This window comes from Augochlora pura, chromosome 6 (assembly GCF_028453695.1).
Source record: "Augochlora pura isolate Apur16 chromosome 6, APUR_v2.2.1, whole genome shotgun sequence".
Taxonomy (NCBI): domain Eukaryota; kingdom Metazoa; phylum Arthropoda; class Insecta; order Hymenoptera; family Halictidae; genus Augochlora; species Augochlora pura.
The window spans coordinates 8,578,245-8,597,397 of record NC_135777.1 but is presented as its reverse complement, the minus strand read 5'-3'; the positions used below and the strand labels follow the sequence as shown (position 1 = coordinate 8,597,397).

The 19,153-nt window shown below is 38.5% G+C and overlaps 1 protein-coding gene across 1 annotated transcript; it reads left to right on the top strand.

Annotated features, from left to right (window-relative positions):
• Nucleotides 1–6,584: 6,584 nt before the first annotated feature.
• Nucleotides 6,585–17,218, top strand: LOC144471608 (non-selective voltage-gated ion channel VDAC1-like). Its single transcript, XM_078183825.1, has 4 exons — nt 6,585–6,743; nt 7,563–7,788; nt 10,309–10,518; nt 16,953–17,218. The coding sequence occupies exons 1-4, from the start codon at nt 6,585–6,587 to the stop codon at nt 17,216–17,218; spliced, it is 861 nt and encodes a 286-aa protein (XP_078039951.1).
• The last annotated feature ends 1,935 nt before the right edge of the window (nt 17,219–19,153 follow it).

Here is a 19,153-nt window from a genome sequence, read left to right as displayed (position 1 = left end):
CACAGTTTGATGTCTCAGTTAGTTATCACGAATATGTAGAAAGAACCTACGGTCGTTCCACGTTGCTATAGTGGTTATTAGTTACAAGTGGCTAAAGATGCATGAAAATCGCTGTTTTACAGATACAACTAACTGATTCTTACTAGAGAAAATTTTCTAAAAAATGTCTTCGCGCAACAACTACTAAGTTGATCCTTCTAACATCACGTAATACTCTCGAATTACCTGGTCTAATTTTAGGAAAGTTGCTCTATCTTTGAAGATGTACGATGACCTTTATCAACCAACTACACACCACCAGACTTCATAAAAATAAATTTACGTTCTTTCAGTTATTCCGAGGTCTAGTAACTAGCGATAAAAGTTGGCAATTTTTACGATAGCCAACAGAATGATCTTTGTCCCCCGAGACTGGGGATTCGTAACAGCGTACGCGGTCCAAGGAATAGAAACGAGCTGAAGCCTTTTCACGGGGGCTAGATAAAGGCTTTCAGACGACGGTGGCCGGCTTGTTTGTGATAAAAATTGCCTTATTGATTCCGTACCAGCAACGACGACGACGACGGCGACGGCACACAGGTTCTAATATTGCTGGCGATGTATTGTCATAAATATACCAAAAGATAACAGGCGTTCTTTGTTGCTGCAAGCCTTTGTGCTGCTGCACAATGCCTTCCGAAAGGTACGTGTCAATGAACAGTAAACACGTGCGTTTGATGTTCGCTTCTTTTCCCCGGTGTCTCGAGCGTTTTATTGCACCTGTATCTCCTGCCCGATACGCGATCTCTCAGATCGTCGACGCGACACACGTTTATGCGTTTCCACAGTTATTTTATTATGCAGAACACTGTAAATATACGTTCCGACAACGTTCGCGTATTATCTCGGATTCGTCGAGATTTTTTTTTTTATGGAGACAATAAGCTTCACGGATGACACCTTTGGGAGCTTGTTTCTGGATGATGAAACTTCCATGAACGTCCAGTCGCAGCAAGTTCCGCTCTCAAATGCATCGTTTACCTACTTTATTTATTTAACGAGGCCGTCGCACAGTTTTTGCAGAATTTTAAGCACTAACCACGCTCATGAACATGATCACATATGTGCGACGTCTACGATCTCGTCGCTTACGTAAAAATATATAAATTAACTTGATTGCGTGTGTTTTTTTACACTTATAACATATATCAACATATCGTTCAAAATGACCGTTTTGCCATTTTTTATACGCAATGGCTTATACAGTTGAAGCTTAAAATGCAATGAAAATGGCAATAGTGTAAATAAATACATTTTTGTTAATCTAAAGCAGTGACAGGTCATTTTTAGAGAATCGATAGAACCAGTGTTAAAGTCATGAAGCCCACAACTTCGTTTTGTTAAATTGTTTCAACATTTCGTGATTGAGATATCTTGCGTTTAATAGATTATTTTCAGCAACGAAGGTAGATAACGAAAGAAACGTCAGTCACGAACGTGTTAATTTTAGAACCATATCAGATCAACGGTGATAACAAGCTACCCTACAAAATAAAAGGAACGCCACGGCGACATTGAATTTCGAGCTCCCGTAACTATGTGTAAAAAAAAATCGTACGACGTTCTGCTCTTCCTGATTTTAAAGAATCGAGTTTGCTTTGACAGCCCGCGTACGGAATAATTTTAAGATTTTTCCCAACCGAAGTAACAGGAGTTTAAAGATCGACTTTAAAATGTAATTTACATTTAATTTTGAGCACGGATGAAATCAACAATTCATTTTCGACTCGCAAGACACGCAATTTTTACGTGGTTCTCTTTCTTTTAAATCCACGTAGCCGGGGGTTGTACGAAATGTCGGGTAAATGCGATCAGTGTTAACGCAAAATGTAATCTCGATGTCGTGACTTCTGCTCGTGTTAAAGATTGTAATCGAAAACGCGAGCAACGAACACGGCAGTGTATACGTGATCAATTTTCCAACGATTATCCTAACGACGGCACAGACACGTAGACCGGACCGTGAACGTGCGACACGAACGCGCGTATAAATTTATCAGAGATTTCGCCGACGTGCGAACATCCCCGACGCACAATTGTTCGAAACATGGCACAGCTTTTTCGCAGTATTGCAAATAAAAGAGCACAAGGTATTCTTGTCAAAAATCCATCGAATCTGCGCTTTAGTAATCACTAGATTTTTATGCACTTTTGAGGTCGATAACGAAATTGTAAATTCATTCGAATATAGGAATGTTTTACGTTCAACTTGTGACAATTGTTAATCCCTTGCCGCACTTTAACGAGTCAGACTCGCGATGGAGATTTCTATTAATATCCTGTTAAATATAATTGTTATTCCGTTCTTTTAAGTCGGAATAAAATTCTGTCCCCTCGTAATCAATATTTAATCGTTCTAGTAAACGTAGACATACAATAAATATAAATTTCCTCTTTCTCCTGACGAATAATTACAATCGAAAAGGTGTTTACCATTGTAACTATGAAGAAAATGATACAACAAGGAGTTAAAATGAAAAAAAGAGACATTTTCATCGGCGTTACGTTTCTTACAGTTAATGTAGATAATTTTCATTTCATACGAAAAATTGCAAGCTAATAATCACTGTAACGTGGTTTCTATGAAGTTCGTAATAAGTCAAACAGCTTGTGGCGATGAAGTATTGTGACCCTTAAGTTTGCAGCGGGGAAAGGGAAAGGGAACGTTTCGTCCTCTAGCAGGCCTTAAGACGAAACGTTCCCTTTCCCTTTAGCGGACCTGCCTTAGACACGGGGATAAGGGTAGGTCTCAGGTAATTTTCGAGAAAGGAACCCATCCGTTTACGAGTGTTGGACGTAGTCGCCACAAGCTATAACATAATTTATTATGTAGTAAATATTACGTGCTCTGCAATAGATAATGTTACGTCTCCATTGAAGACGTAATGATAATAGAAGATAATAGAAGATAATAGAAGAAGAATTCTCGAGAAGTTGCTTACAACTTATTGTGGGGATGTAAAATACGGTTTCCAAGAACTTATGAAAGCGTTGGTCATCCTTTTAGTTGGTATGTTCCCTGGCCTCAATTGAATCAATCTTTTAAACGTTCTACGCCCCAATAAGGACTCGGTAATCTTCAAGGCAGACTTACGAACGGAGATTAGGGTCAAAGTGAATCCCGTGGCATCGAGGCACCCATTATGCGAATTAGTCGGCATCAACGCGAACTGACGTCTCATGTGTTAGCCTAATTTCCAGTAATGCCTGGTTATGCCGGCGGCATCAACGTTTCCCTTTAATAAATTATCCAACAGAAAACTTTAACCAGCCTCGTTGCATTCCTTCGACTCTTTAACGAGACTGCATATCTTCGAGTGCCTTGTTATTTTCATATTCATCCCTTCCTCGAATAATGAAATAACACGTACGTTATGTCAAATGAAAATAGTTCAAAATCGTTCATATAATTACGAGCTACGAACGATAATTAATTAATATTCAAATAATTCAATAAACGAATGCATCGCATTCGATCTGATGTAGAGATGCTTCGTAGTGAGACTATATGTATAAGATGCAGAAAAATCCTCAGTTCGATTGATTCTAAATAGTCTAACGTCTGGTCCGCTAGAAAAAATGATTGCGACATATTGTCGTCAAAGTTTTTCCCACGATTTCTGCCACAAATAACTGAGACACTCTGTGTAATCGATGCCAAGAGAGGCTTCGAACCGATAAGTTTTTTCTGGCGATCTCGCCAGGGCAGTTTTCCACGAAAGTTTCCCGAACTCTGGGACGTCTACACATATATGTCAAAGTCGAGGTACCGTACCAAAGAACCTCGCCGAAGAGACACGAATGACCGGACAACGTTGCAAACTTGCAGTCTCGGAGTAGATCCACACTCCCTCGCGGTCGAGAACTCGTTGATCTGGAGAACGTAGACGTAAAATCTGTCCGACGTTGACATTGTTGGACCAGGATCGATACGATCCGCGGATAAGCTCGCCACTACGCGACGTATTGGAAGATCAATCCTGACGGATCCCCAGGAAATCTTTCTGTTCCCATTGTAATTCGGTTTTTATCACGACGAACGAGCTGGATATTCCACGTTTCCGGCGGGCTGCCGCCTTTGTCGACACTCGCGGGTGTAGCTTTAGTAGCGATAATGTATCAATACGAGTCTGCTGGGAGGCAGGAAGACTTCGTACTTGTGGTCGCAGTTGCTGGAAGACGAGATCTACGCATTTATCATTTAGTGTCTTCGTGGAATATATGTTTGCACGTGGACTTTCTGGCGACATAATCTCTGTATTTTTTAGAATTTCTTGGATATTGCTCTAATAACATTTTTACGACCACAGTTTCGTCCACATTACTACAATAAAATAACCAATGTCTCATTTTCTTTGTTATTGGCCCACTAAAATGTTCACATTTATTTGATATTAATCCAATAAAATATTGAAGGTGTTATTTTCATTAATCTTGCTTTAATAAAATTTACGACTACAATATCACTGATATTGTTCTAACAATATGTCCACGTTTATAAATTTTTTAACATTGGTATAATAAAATATTCAAAGGCTAACTTTCTTTGCTATTGCTCTAATGAAATATTCATGTATAGATTTTCTTTGATATTGTTTTAATGAAATTTTCGAATTTATAAGTTCTTTAATGTTGGGGCAATAAAGTATTCGAGGTCTAACTCATTTTGACACTGATCCAATAAAATGTTTAGATTTATAATTTCTTTGTTATTATTTTAATCAAATATTCAGACTTATAATTTGCTCATATTTGCTTATAATTGCTCATAACCAAAGGTTCGACAAAATATTTAAATTAATATTAGAATCGAACCACGTCTGTACATCGAAGTGAATCGATCAAAGTTATACAGAATTCTAAATACTTTTGATTAATTTTTATTGTCTACGATATTTCGGTTCATCGAAATGTCCTTTTCGCCCGTTAGAATCTATCGTTTTATTTTCACCATGGCGACTATCAATTCCGGTTTGCCTGTGGAACGAATTTAAGCCTGTCATTGGCTATCTGAAAACTAGTTAATCGGCGGGGAATAATAGCCGGCTCGGACGCCATTTGTCGACAATTGAGAAATCGATGTCGATATCGTGATAATTACGCACTTTAAATCTGACACATTAGATGGTCTTGTTCCGCGAGCGACGACATTATAATTAAAAACGATTTTTGTTATTAAAGTTAGAAAAATCGTTCTTCCAACGATCAGAAGAGAAACAAATTTTGCTCAATCTCCAGACTTAATTTTTCACGAGCTAATTAGAAATTCGTTTCTAAAAACGAAAAACATAATGAAATCCCAACAAGAGAGAAATTAAAAATTTAAAGGCGTTCCCCATCATCCTCGATCTTCCCGTGCATGTCCGTGGCAGGAAAGTTTCTCAGTCACGAGTCTTAATTTCTCCCCGGATTAATTGCGAGCTCGTTTACGGAAAAGATTAAAAAAGATTGCGTTAGAGCGGATTGCTCATTTTCCTGTCACCTCCAAGAAAAACATTAAAAACGATAAAAGAGAAACATCAATTTATGAAAAGAACGAACTCGAATGAATATATATGTACGTGGCGAAGAATTTTCTTTCTCAGCTACGTATCTCGATTTTTCCCAGGATTAATTGCTCGTTTGGAAACGAGAGCCATCGAACACGCCAGTTTCCATCACGGACGAAACAAATTCGAAGACCGGCGACATTGTGAAATCGCAGCCTTCCACGACGGTGCTCGTAATGATCGCCGGTGTCCGAATCGCGAGAAACGTCACTGGCCGTGTTATCGACTGATCCTTGTCAAAACTGATAAGTAGGATTTGTTGACTAGAATATTCTCCGTGATTTCGGCAAGCTAACCACCGATTCGACGAAGGTTAAGGGCGGCGATGTTTCACAGCGTCGGATGGATCGTCGCGTTAATCGTCGTCGAGATCGGAACCATCAACGTTGCAGCCTGGTAAATCATCCTTAACCCCTATAGGTGAAATTCTCAACATGCAGTTACTATACCTGGATCTTGCCCGCGATAAAATACAATCCTAAAGCCAGTTAACGCGGGAAAAATACTGCTAATATCTGTTAACCTTAGCGCGCTTTTTAGGGAGGATCAAAAAATGTCCACGGTATTTTAAATATGTATTTTTGTTCTAACAATGTTTCTTTAGACATTTTTTATATTTTATTTTCACAGGCATCTAAGTGTATGATTCAACAATATTGTATAAATAAATATACGTCGGACAAAAATATAATATTTAGATACAAAATGATCCTCCTTTCCCTCCTTTAGCTTAAGCATTCCAGGATTAACATTTTAATGCTCGCTATTCTTCACTATGACAAACTATATAAAAAACGCGATGCTGGAATTACAAAAAAATTAATACAAAACAGTGAAAATTGCGACAACTTTTTAATTATCGTTTACCTTACAATTACACAAAGGGGAACAACAATTATTTTTGCTGCAGAATAAAAATGCCTACCTTTTGCAGCTAACCCGATCAACTCCTATTTCGTGATTCGTCATTGATCTACTCGAATCGGCTCATGCATCATGAGCGTGCCGAGTTTCTCGGACCTGGGTAAAAGTGCGAGGAATGTGTTCAGAACAGGCTACCACTATGGCAAAAGTCTGATCAAGCTGACCTGCACTAAAGCTGGCGAGCCTTTGAATATGAACAGTGACCTGTCACTGAATTGTGACACAAAAAAAGTGAGGCCAATTTCAATCTAATTTATTCATAAGTTTGTAATTAGCATTAACGCTAATGCTTGTAGAACGTTTTATAGAATATTCAATTTACGTGAATTATTTTCAAACGTATTTCATTCATACGCTTGAAAGACTCTATCAAAGAGAAAGGCTCACGGGGAAATCTTGTCATACTTTTCTGTTTTATAGCTGTGCATTATTTAATAAATGTGAACCCTGAAAGATCTTTTTATTTTACCATTTCTCGATACGTGCTTTGAATGTTATTTGTACGTTTAAAAAGAAATCCCGTATATTCTTCTGAGAATTACCAACAAATTTATAAATGGCAAATAGAAAATCAATTGGTTTCATTTTTTGAACAATCTCAAAGATTATGTTACACTTTACCTTTACGATTGTTAAACCGAGATTTTCAAGCTGCTCCAATCGAAATGCTTTAACTTCTAATCTAATTACTATCTTAGTCTTAAAAATTATATACTCTGCGAAAATTGACGGGTGGCACTAGATGTAATATCTAATCTAGTTTAAAACAAAAAGTCGCAAATCACATTACATTTTACCAAAACTTTTCAAACAAATTCGTCAAAGCACGCGAAATAAAAAATAGTCCAATTTTGCACGTAACTATTGTTCGCGTCTCAACAAATTCGTGTAAACTCTACGAAGCGTGACGGAAAAGTCTGCTAAATTGGAACTCTGTACGCTCGCTGGTTCAATTTTCAAGCACACGATATTGTTATTTGTCGGAGTAGAGCGACTCCTCGTGTTCATTAATCGGGCTGAGACCAGTTATTTCTAATTTCGTAATTGCAGTTATATGGCACCGCAGGTGCAGAATACAAGACACAGGAATATGGGACGCTTTTACAAAAATGGAATCTGGATGGGACGATCATCGTTGGCTACATTTTGAACCAGACTCCGTTAGCCGGCGTCGGACTGCGATCGGAAATTAGTTACAACCCGAGCACCACCGCGGAAACGATAAAAATCGGCGCCACCTGCGTCAAAGAGAACATGAACGCGATCTGTTCGATCTGTTAGTTTCTTTCAGCCTTTAAATAATTTGCCGGGCGTCGACTGAATGATCGCGTGGTAACACGTAAAACGCGCGCAAGTTTTAATGGCAACGCGAGAACGAACAATAACGAATTGAACGTTGCTCGGTTTATTTAAAGCACGGGCAAACGGCGGATGTTGCGGCTGCCTACGGCTTTTGAAAGCTTTCAATATTTTACCGTATATATTACCCTTTTCACGTGGATTGCGCGTGTCATTGAAGAAAAATGGTATCGGGTTCGGTGCATTCGATTCGTTTCTCTCTTCGTTGTCAAATACGTGCCGGTCACCTAAATCGAGACCTGCGAATTCGTTCGCCGTTATTTGTTACTTGCAACGTCTAGTGACAACAACAGTGTCCACGGTTCGTTAATTCTACAATGGAACATTGTTTCCCACGATGCTTTATGCCCAACATGGTTCCAAATTGAAATTAAAAAGTAACTTTTACTGATTATGAACAATTCGTAAGATAATTGAGAATTGGCAAAGAATTTCATCAACAGTTAATGTCGATTGGTCTAGGCAATTTATTTCTAATTTTTAATAATATTTGAAAAGCGTTTACATTTATAATAAACAGCAGACATTAGTTTTAGAAACTCATCGATTATATATTCTGGTTTATTGATTCAGTCTTCTATATTCGGCGGATTCGACGTTTCAGAGTTTTCTAAATGGTATTAACTATTTCGAGCGATTTAAAAATCCGATGAGATTTTAAGTGAATGCTCTCCTTTTAGCAAAATATCTTTTTTGGGGCCATTAAAATTTTGTGGAGCGAGAGAATCTTCAGCAGTGGAAGTATTCTCAGAGTCGTATTACGAGAAATCGATTGGACGTTACGTACTTACGGCGAAACGTTCGTTAAATAAATTATATCCGTTCGCGCGTTCTGCTCGCAGAATATTGGCCGTCCTCATTTGAATAAGTGATTTTCCACCTGCCGTTACGCGATTTTACACGAATTAATGATTTCAGGAACGATGTTTCCCCGCCTATGGAACCACGGAATTAATGCATAATTGAAATTTAGGGACGGAGATTAATGTCGCGATTTGAATATCCAAACATCGACGGCCGATGTAACGTGAATTTTTTGCGAATTCAGGTTTCGCGATAATTCGTTGACACGCACCTCTACGGTTGATGACTAATTAATTCGCATGTGGGCTGAAGCGATACTTTATATTTATATAGATCGTTACAAATCACGGTTATATAATTCGTTATAAAGATCAGGGTATCGGATTAAATCGCGGATGAGTTTCATCGATGATATTGAAAAATAATTAAAGAACAACGAAACGGCGGTAACGATCATTGCTGATGTAAATGTCTTGAATCACTATAGACGTTCAAAATTAAGCAAAGCAATTTGTTACTTTTACTAAAGTTCCTTTCACTAAAAATTACATTTACCGTTTCCTGTTTGAGCTATCGATCGAGATTTATCGATTTTTCAAAACGACTTCGAATTTTTCTACAAATTAAAAAAAATCTATCGTAAAGTGCTTTTACATGCTTCCTCGAAATATTACAAATTTCAACAACACATTTAAAGATTGATCGAGTTGTGCACAGATCAACGAGTACGAGAATAAAATAAGTCATTAGCTACAAAGATCTAATGAGACTGCTCACTTGCCCGACAACAATATCCGTATACTGAAACGAAAATCCAAGATGCACTTCGCACGACACGTTTCACTGTCAACGTTGATCGCGAAGTCACTGAAACAATGGTCTCTCGCGTACGATTAGATTCGAGTTTCGACGTTCGAGATAATGGGAAATTGGGACGGAACGTTTGATGTTTACCAACAAAACTCCATAGACTGACAGAGGTGGAAACATTATCAACGATATTCCTATTCCCGTTGTCTGCTATCTATACGTTAATTAGTCCGGGAACACAAATGTGATCTGATAGGAATCTGAAGACCCACTTCGTTCTCAATCTTTTCCTTTACCAAAATATCCGTCATGAAATTTATTTATAGAAACTGAAGAATATTATCGAAAAGATGCAACGTTCTTTCTGCGCTCGCCACACGCTAATAAATGCAATCAACATTTCATTTAACGGGTTGAATAATGGATGCGACCCTTCAAAGGCTTGGCCGTCAAATAAATATGTTTGCTGTAAAACTAGATCAAAAAGATCTCTGATAATTGAACGGAAAACATTTAACTGTTGCGAGAGTATATTAATCAACGCCGTTTTATTGTTTATACTAATCAAATAATTCAGTTTGCACTGGTAGAAAGTTATTCGATGAATTAACTTCTTCCGATGTGTTCTATTCGTTTGACAATAAAATTGCCCGATAACAAACTGTTCAACAACATAATCGTTTTATAAGAAAATCGTTCAATAATATAATCGTTTGATAACAAAATCGTTCAATAATAAAATCGTTCGTGTAAATCCCCGGAACGATCTCTAGAAAGCGTTTACGTGCTCGTACTCTATCGCGTATCGTGTTCTGTGTTGCAGCCAGCGACAGGAACTCGAACGTGAACATTCTGGGCTCTGTAGTTACCGCCATCAAAGGTCTCATAATCGGCTACCAGGGTGGTTACAACACAGAGGCGAACAGGATGACGACGAACGACATTGGCATGGCCTTCAGCTACGGGGATACCGACTTTCACTTTCGATGCAACTCGATACCACAAGAGTACGGACTATCCGTTTTATACAAAGGTGAAGCATTCTTTAATTTATATTCAATAATTTAAATTTCTTTAAATTATTTACGAATCCTGGACTTTACGCAATTCCGACGAACTAACGCTCTTTTAATCGTTCTGGTATAATTATCTAAAAACGTTCGTCCACAGCTTCCTTACGAATTACCATTTTTAGATCAATTAGTCCTAAGCAATCGTCACTTAATATTCCAGTGTTGCTAATTTGATTTGTCATTTCAGTTTATCGTAAACATTTTTCGATCTAGTGTTAAGTTAGGGGTTCGATAAAATGTGCGAATTGCAAAAGGTCCATCCGTTCAAATAAAAGATTCATGAATTCTTGTTTCATAGATTTCCGAACCCATTTTGTTGAGATCAACTTTTACCTTCTTATTAAATCTGAAATAAGTAGCTAATGATTCATATCGGGTATTGGAATATATCAGATGACTTTATTAGGTAGTAATTCATTTCACAAAGACATCTCAAAATATTCAGTTTGCACGACTTCAGATTCAACTAAAAATCACGCCAGATAGAGTTCCATCCGATCCCGATTAACTAAAAAGTCCTTAGGTAAACGGAGGATGAGGTAACTTCGCTTACAAACACCGAGTATACTCATCTCCGATAAAAGGATTCAAGTATTCGGGAGGGCAAGTCGCCTTTGTGATTCTTCGAGTAGAGCTTCAAACAGGTTCGCCGAGTTCAAGGTCCGGGTTCCAGGAAGTTGGCAGTTGAAAGCTGATTTCCTCAGCAGTTACGTAATCTCGCTTCCGCTTTCTCCTCTTCTTATTATTCTTCTTCTTGCGGGGGAGAAAGCAACGACACACTATGCTCGTTCTTTGGTACCGTCGACTTCCGGCTAGGTAAGGAACAGTATCAACGACGGCAATCTGTTCTCGAACTTTGGTCCACTACACGCGCGGCTTAAGCGCTGCGGATGTCGGATTGGCGGACGGATGGAACCCTCACAAAGGAAACTTCTTGTCAGTGGAAATGCAAAGGGATTGCAATTTCATTAAACGGTACATCGCGGATCCGTGCCATAGCCGCTAATAAAGAGCACTTACTGTGTCCGCCGGAGACGCTTAACTATTTTACCCTTTCTTTCCTTTCTTTCATTTGAAAAATGACCATTCGAGAAGTTGCTAAACAATGAACAAAAGAAGGCGCTTTTATGGTATTTGCTTTGTTTCGAATTTTCATTCATATGAATTCTTTAATTCGATTGGAAAAGGAAGGATAATTTGAAATTGTTGTTACTGCGTTGGTAACGTTCATGGAACGTCTCGACTTTTTAGATATTATTTCGTGTCACTGTTAGTACTTCTACAGTATTCGGTTAATTCAGAAGACATTTTATTCACAATTTATAGTATTAATAGTATTTATTAAAACGCCTTGACCAGAAGAGAAATATTTAATGTATAACATGTTATTTTTTTTAAATTGAGGAAATTTCTGAATTTTTAATCACTGTCTTGAAGACATAGAATGTGAGAAAAATTGATATTTAACAAATTCAACGATCCTTAATTTTTTCTAGTAAAAAACCGTCTCGCGAATGAAATTCTTTCTCCCGGCGGATAGTTTCTCCGTGAGGCAATTATGACGTGGTTCAAGAATTAAAACGTTGTTCAGCATCTCTAAACTTCCTCCCAATTATCGATTTCGGGGCGTAGAGTTAATTAACGAGTTCCTTGTCCACAAAGAATTTAATCGACAAGTATTGAAACTGGTCCAGTCCTGGATACAGGCGAAGAAGCACTAACCTGTCGGTTTACTTGTGTTTCGAGTCGAGACAGACAAGAAAATGCAATTTGTTTCTATTACCACGTTATCCACGCCAATGCCATAGGAAACAATTAATTTGAATCCGAATGATCCGTATTGCATCAAAGACATTTAGTGTTTTTCGCCAAAAATGTTCAAACAATTTACAAGGTCTGTTGCGAATTTTCGAGAGTAGAGTCAGCTCATAATCCAATGCCATTAGAACCATCGAGTAGTGCCCATTTGTTAAGAGAAAAATCGAATTGTCTCGAACGTACTTAATATTCTTCACAGCGCAAAAATTTGCATTTGAAGTGTCCTCGCGTTATTAAAGTGCAAGGTCATTAAAATCGACACGAAGCGGTCCATTTACAAACGTAGCAAATAAAGAGTTACAGTCGAACTTTGCAAACTAGTCGATCGACGAGCTGTTTATCGAGCCCGAGTGCAAAAGCAAAACGCAGCCGGGGGTTTATTTAAATTTTAAACAGCGGATCGCCGGGAAAGCAGAGTGAAAATTGGCTCGTGGAAATTTTTACTTTCGTACCATTCCGTGCCGATATTACGCGGGAAATTGTATCCGCGGACCTGTTTCGCGCGAAATCCCCAGTGCCGATCGCTCTGTGATGAAACAACGAAATGATTCCGCGAAAGGCCAATACTTTTTCGAATGAATACTAGGAACGGGTAATTCCGATCCGACCGTTTCGGTGGACGGCGACGACGGACACAAAGCCCCGCCGTGCATAATTTTCTGCGACCATTTTGCCCGGGCTCTCGCACGCAGCGTCGTTCCGCCATGCCACCGGAATCGATATTCGTAATTACGCCCACAAAACTTACTTCGGGAATTGTTGTAGGCTTAAAGCGGTCTACCTGTTATCCTTATTTCCCGCGATTAAATCATACACCGTTTCTACCCACGCCAGTTCCCGCCGCGCGTTTCGTAAATCCGACGTCTACTACCGCGGAAGGAAATGTAATTACGGTTCTATCAAGACGAAAATAAACGACGAGGAAATGGGTGAAAATAATCCCGGACTAACGACCGCTGTGGGATATAGGATCCCGATTCTTTTTTCTCGCCCGTCGGCCGGCTCCTTTGCCCGATTCACGTCCCATCCGTTCCGGGTTTTCAATGTCCACCGCCCAGTTTTTCGATGATTTTCGTCCTCGCGGAATTTCCATACGCTTGATCATTTTCGATTTCTTAATGAACTCGTCTTAGAGATATTATACATAATTTTCTAAACACGTTTGTTTCTTTTAAATCAAAACAAAATTTGATTTCTCTACTATAAAAAGTCTAGGAACGAAAGTAAATTTTATTTTGCACAAGAATCTGCGGTCTGACCGTTACGCAGCGCAACCTATGAAATTCGCAATTTTATGAAATATATATCTTCGATTGAGAAACAGAGAATTTTACTGTAAATATTTAAGCGATAAATAATTTGTATTCTCACTTGTCAACGTACAGTTCACTGTAAAGTACTTCTCATCTTTTCGAAATCATCGTCAATGCGATTAATAATATAAATAATATAAATAATTTATTATCGTCCAATGATAATTACTTGTGAACCGAATACAACAATATTAGCTCGCAATAAGTAATATAACGTTATTATACGGCTGGCTATTCAAAAGTTAGAGAGACTCGGGGAACTGGCACTATGTACATAATTCGCAATACGCAGTTCCTTCCGTTTCAATTTCCTCGCTTTCATTCATTGAAACACATTTTTAAAATTCTATATCCTCTGCCAAAAATTGATTGAAAATTGCGAAACCTCATATCCATGTATATCATTGGTTTCATTTTATGGAATGCAATTAATATAATTACTTATTGATTGTCTCTATCTCAATGGTTTCTTTACTATATTCTAACGAAACGATAATGCAATCTTTTCAATTTCAATTAAAATAAAAATGTCTTTCTTCTAACTTTATTATTGTATCTTTAGAAACAAAACTTTAATTTTAGAATTGCAATTGATCTTTTGATTTCAACATTTTTTTTAGTTTGATTATTACCAGTGTATTTTTCATTTCAAGATAATAACCGTTTAAGGTAGAAATAAGAATTGTTCAATTTTGTGTTCGAGTGATAACTAGTTCAAATATTACGAGCAAACTAAGAATATCTATGTGAAATAAACATGATCTTCATTAGATTCGAGGAACAGTGGTTAATCATTTCAAACTGGTATGTTCTCACGTTCTCGCTTATAAATATATGGACCGTTTATTTTGAAAGTGGTGTAAGTCCATTTTCTCTTGCTCCGAGAAAATTAAAGGATAACGTATCTGTTAATTAAAAAATTTAGGCAAATTATATGAAGTCTGGCAATGTTTCTACTGTTTTATCAATATGTAATTTGGTTATATAAATTTGTTTTAGGCGTATTTTACTAATCTGATGTATACTTACGGGCTGCAAATTGTAGAAATCGTTTAATTTCAATTTTGAAAAATCAAGTATCCCTTAAAATATACTTCATATTAATCCAATTTTGTTTACATATAATGACACGACATAGAATAGAAGTAGTATTTTTAATTTTAGACGCTAATTAAATTATTAAAATTACAAGATATTGATAGTTTTACTTATGCTCTGCATGTGACAGTGTTTCGAAATATGCGTGATGCACCGGAAGTATATAAGATAATAACTGCTTGATGTTTTAATATTTTTCATAAGTAATAGGCCTGGCATCTTGGTACGAAGGCGCCAGGGCGATTTTTTCATATTTTAACGGTCTTCCAGAACGTTTAGGTAATCAATTTATAATTTTAAATTCTCTGTCTTTTATCGATGTTTTATATAAAATAGTGTATGGTGCATTTTTGAGAAACCTCATCCAACATATTTGCAACCAATTTACCTGTTCCCATTAGTGTTTCTTCTTATCTGTTTTTAATCGCATTTTGAAGATTTTTTATTGAAATGAAATTCTCTCGTTTCATTTCATGTAAAATGAATTTATCATTTAGACACGTAATATGACAAGTAATGTAAAACAAATGTAAAATAACAGGCTAACTCTGCTAAGCCACCTACCTCTGTCAATTGGACTTACATCACTTTCATAATCGATGATTATGCAATTTCATTTACCGATCAATTTTAAATTGTACAAAACATGGGAATTTTTTAAGAAATTAAACACGGACTAGTTATACATAAAAAATTTACACTAAATTAAGTATGAATTACGTGATATCTCATTCTTTTCAAAAATGGACTTACACCACTTTCAAAATAAACGGTTCATATAAAGATCTAATTATAAATGTCAAATTTACCAGCTTTCGCTATCTTCAAAGCATTATTGCTACACCATTCGGGTTTCTTCGCCGGCGTTTGTTTAAAATGCATGAAGTTCAGTGTTCCGCGCGGATTGAGGGAACGTGCGAAGACATTATTCCGGATTAATAAACATATAAAAATTATTCCAGGTCGCAGTTACGAATTCGAATGACGATGTGTAATTGCAGGTGTGCTCGTCGCGGGGCCCCTAATTACGATCCCTTGACCGTCGCAGCGTTCGTTGCCGTGCAAGCTGTAAACGAACACCTCATTATATTCGTACAATGCGTGCGTTACGCAATTATCTGGCTCCCTAATTAACGACGCGCGAGCTAACCATGCCCTTTACAGTACATAAACAACTATCCTCGATTTTTCTCTCCGCTGACAGAGACGAAGATGCTCTTCCTGTTGCCCCCCCTCTCTCTCTCTCTCTCTCTCTCCCTCTCTCTCCCTCCCTCTTTGTCTCTTTCTTTTTCCTTACGGTGACCCAATTAAATCGGAAAACTCGATATTGTCTCCGAGGGCGAAATTTCCCATTTATTTATTCCTGTCTTTTTATAACCGTACATAATTGTTTCGAAACGGCTTTAGTTTTATCATCGGCTTCGGAAATGTCGACTATGTTAGATGCTTGACCGGTATGTAAACGACAAGGGTTGATTGAATCCGGTAAATCAAATATCTCTGTCGAGGCTGCAGGTAGAAAACTTTTGAGTTTTGTTTACTCCTATCTCCTTTTTTTCAGAAAGCTTCTGGATATATTTAGTTTTTCAAAATATCGATTTTATCTCGACACGTAGTTGCAAATTGCTAGCTACATTAGCGATGCGGACCCGGACGGAATTTTTATTCGCCGATGCATTCGAAAACAGCTGTCTTTTTGTAGCTGCGGGCTTTCGTGTATCAGAAGAACCTACTTTTTCAAAAGCTGCGAACAAAGCGGTGTAAACAAAGATTGATAAATGAAGACATTTAGAATCGATCAATTCTTCTCGTTCGCAATTGATTGATACCGATTTACTTACTTGAGTCCGAATGTGGACTCATGAATTTTTAGTACACACTAAATAACGCATTTAAAATACATTCCAATTAGCAATCAAATTATCCATTATATCAAAAGATGCGGTAAATAATAAAATTAGTTAACCCATCGCAATCCTAGGTTATATATCACAATATCGCAATTATCAAATCAATTAGAATATTATCATATCTTCTGCTATATCTTACCTATACTAAATAGGTTGTAACGTCGCATATCCGAATGAATCGAATTATATAATATTATAATAAATTCTTAAATTGTTGAAGATCCATGGTCTAATATATGCTTCTTTTTTTTTAAGTGAACGAGCAATGGGAGGCTGTCGTTAACGGGCTGATGTACGAAAACGGCGGGAACAAAGATTACACGTTGGGCGCGGCAGCGAAATACATCATTGACGAGAAATCGACGTTCCGGTTCAAGTTAAACACGGATCTGCAACTGGGCTTCAGCTTGCAACAACAGCTCGCCGACCAAATCACGGCGTCTCTATCTTTCAACGTCGACTGCACGAACGTGCAACGAGGCGGGCACAAAGTCGGTCTCGCTATTCAAATTGAAGGGTGAACTGCCAGGACCCGACACCAGCTGCTTTTTTTTTTATCGCGCCTTCTTCTACCCTTGACGGAACGGTGACCGCCATTTTGGAGTACGTTTGTCTTGTATTTGTGATAGTCGATATTGAAACGTCCGTATTGATATTAAACTATTATTCTTATCTAATGATCTTGGAGTTTTTCTTGCACAATAACCTTGACATTGCCGTGACATAACCGAATATTATTCTCAATTAGAGTTGAGAGGAAATTAATTTGGTTGTCGTTTTTGACCTTGAAAACGCTGTGCAATTTAGAGATGGTTTTTTCATCATTTTTTTCAGCCGAGGAAGTAAGCGTACACATTGTGAAGTTAAAATAAAATGTATGTCTGCAGGTTTTTCATGGAAACTAAATACTGCTTGCTTTAGTTACGAGAAACAAGAGTTAAACGAAAATGTATTTGCTCTTTTTATGATTTTAACCACTAAAACCTACTCGTAATTTAGTTTCTCGTGTTTGTCGTGGAACCGTAAAATTCATAGCTTAATTATCAAGAGCTATTGGCACACCAAAAATAATTTTTAATCATCTTGGATATATTTAATTAGTTCTGGTTTTCTTTAAGTATACAGTTTTATCTATGTGTACAAAAAGTCAGGAAGCAGTTGGTGCATAAAGATGACAGTTTCTTGCAATATCTAAGGAAGGAAAGAAAACGCAAAATATTGTTACGAGCCGAGGGCCACTGCACACGTGGCCGGAGGTAAATGATTTTGTGCGGAAATTTGGGAGGATTTCGTGGACTGGCCGGTGCCTATTGCATCACCGGGTCGCCACCTTGTAGGATGTGTTTCACGGACTGGCCGTTGCCTATTTCATCAACGGGTCGCCGCCTTAGTAGGAAATTGCGTGGACTGGCCGTTGCCTATTTCATCAACGGGTCGCCACCTAGGTGTAGGGATAGTTCACGGACTGGCCGGTGCCTATTTCATCACCGGGTCGCCGCCTTAGGTGTAAAGGTTGGAGATTGCGTGGACTGGCCGGTGCCTATTGCATCACCGGGTCGCCACCTGGGTGTTGAGGTAAAGGGTTCGTGGACTGGCCGGTGCCTATTGCATCACCGGGTCGCCACTTTAGATAGGAAGTGCGTGGACTGGCCGGTGCCTATTTCATCACCGGGTCGCCACCTGGGGGATAGGTTATGTTCACGGACTGGCCGGTGCCTATTGCATCACCGGGTCGCCGCCTTAGGGAGGAAATTGCGTGGACTGGCCGATGTCTCTTTCACCACCGGGTCGCCACCTTAGATAGGAAGTTGGTTTCGTGGACTGGCCGATGTCTCTTTCAACACCGGGTCGCCACCTCAGTAGGGTAATAGGGTTTTGGTTTGACTCTAATTTTGCCTCGTAACTTCAAAGAAATATTAATAGATACACCTCGAGCGGTAAAGGTGTATCCTTGTGAGATCGTTACCAACAACTGACTCGAACTGGGAGATGGATTAAAAATAACTTGTACACTGAATTGAAAGTAAACTAATATAATCTAACAACTTCAGTCTGTTACAAGTGCGTAAGTGTAGTGTAAGATTCGCGATGGTCCTAAGACACGCTCCCTGGTTTTCGCACCAAGTCGGCGGGGGTTAACTATTGCTCGAAGGAGAACTCGACTCGATCTTGCTACGTCTCGCGTCGCGATTTGACTTGAAACTGCCCGCTGAGTAGAAAAATCTCAGCCCTTTTATATGAAGCTAAACTAGAAAATTCGGTAGTGGGAACCGCGCCTACGTGACCCAGATCATGCCGTGGATGATACCCAGAATCGGAGACGTGTGACCCTTATTGAACTCGCGCCTAGATTAGGGCGAAGACTGGGCCTACGTGACCAGACCGTACCGCGGATGATACCGAGAATCGCGAATGTGTGGCCCTTATTGAATGCACGCTTATACGGCGAATTAGAT

Bases quoted from the DNA above. Each gene is read 5' to 3' on its own strand.
- LOC144471608 (XM_078183825.1), top strand. From the start codon at position 6,585: ATGAGCGTGCCGAGTTTCTCGGACCTGGGTAAAAGTGCGAGGAATGTG. The intron at 7,789-10,308 runs GTTAGTTTCTTT...TCTGTGTTGCAG, and splicing joins GAACGCGATCTGTTCGATCT to CCAGCGACAGGAACTCGAAC. The intron at 10,519-16,952 runs GTGAAGCATTCT...TTTTTTTTTAAG, and splicing joins ACTATCCGTTTTATACAAAG to TGAACGAGCAATGGGAGGCT.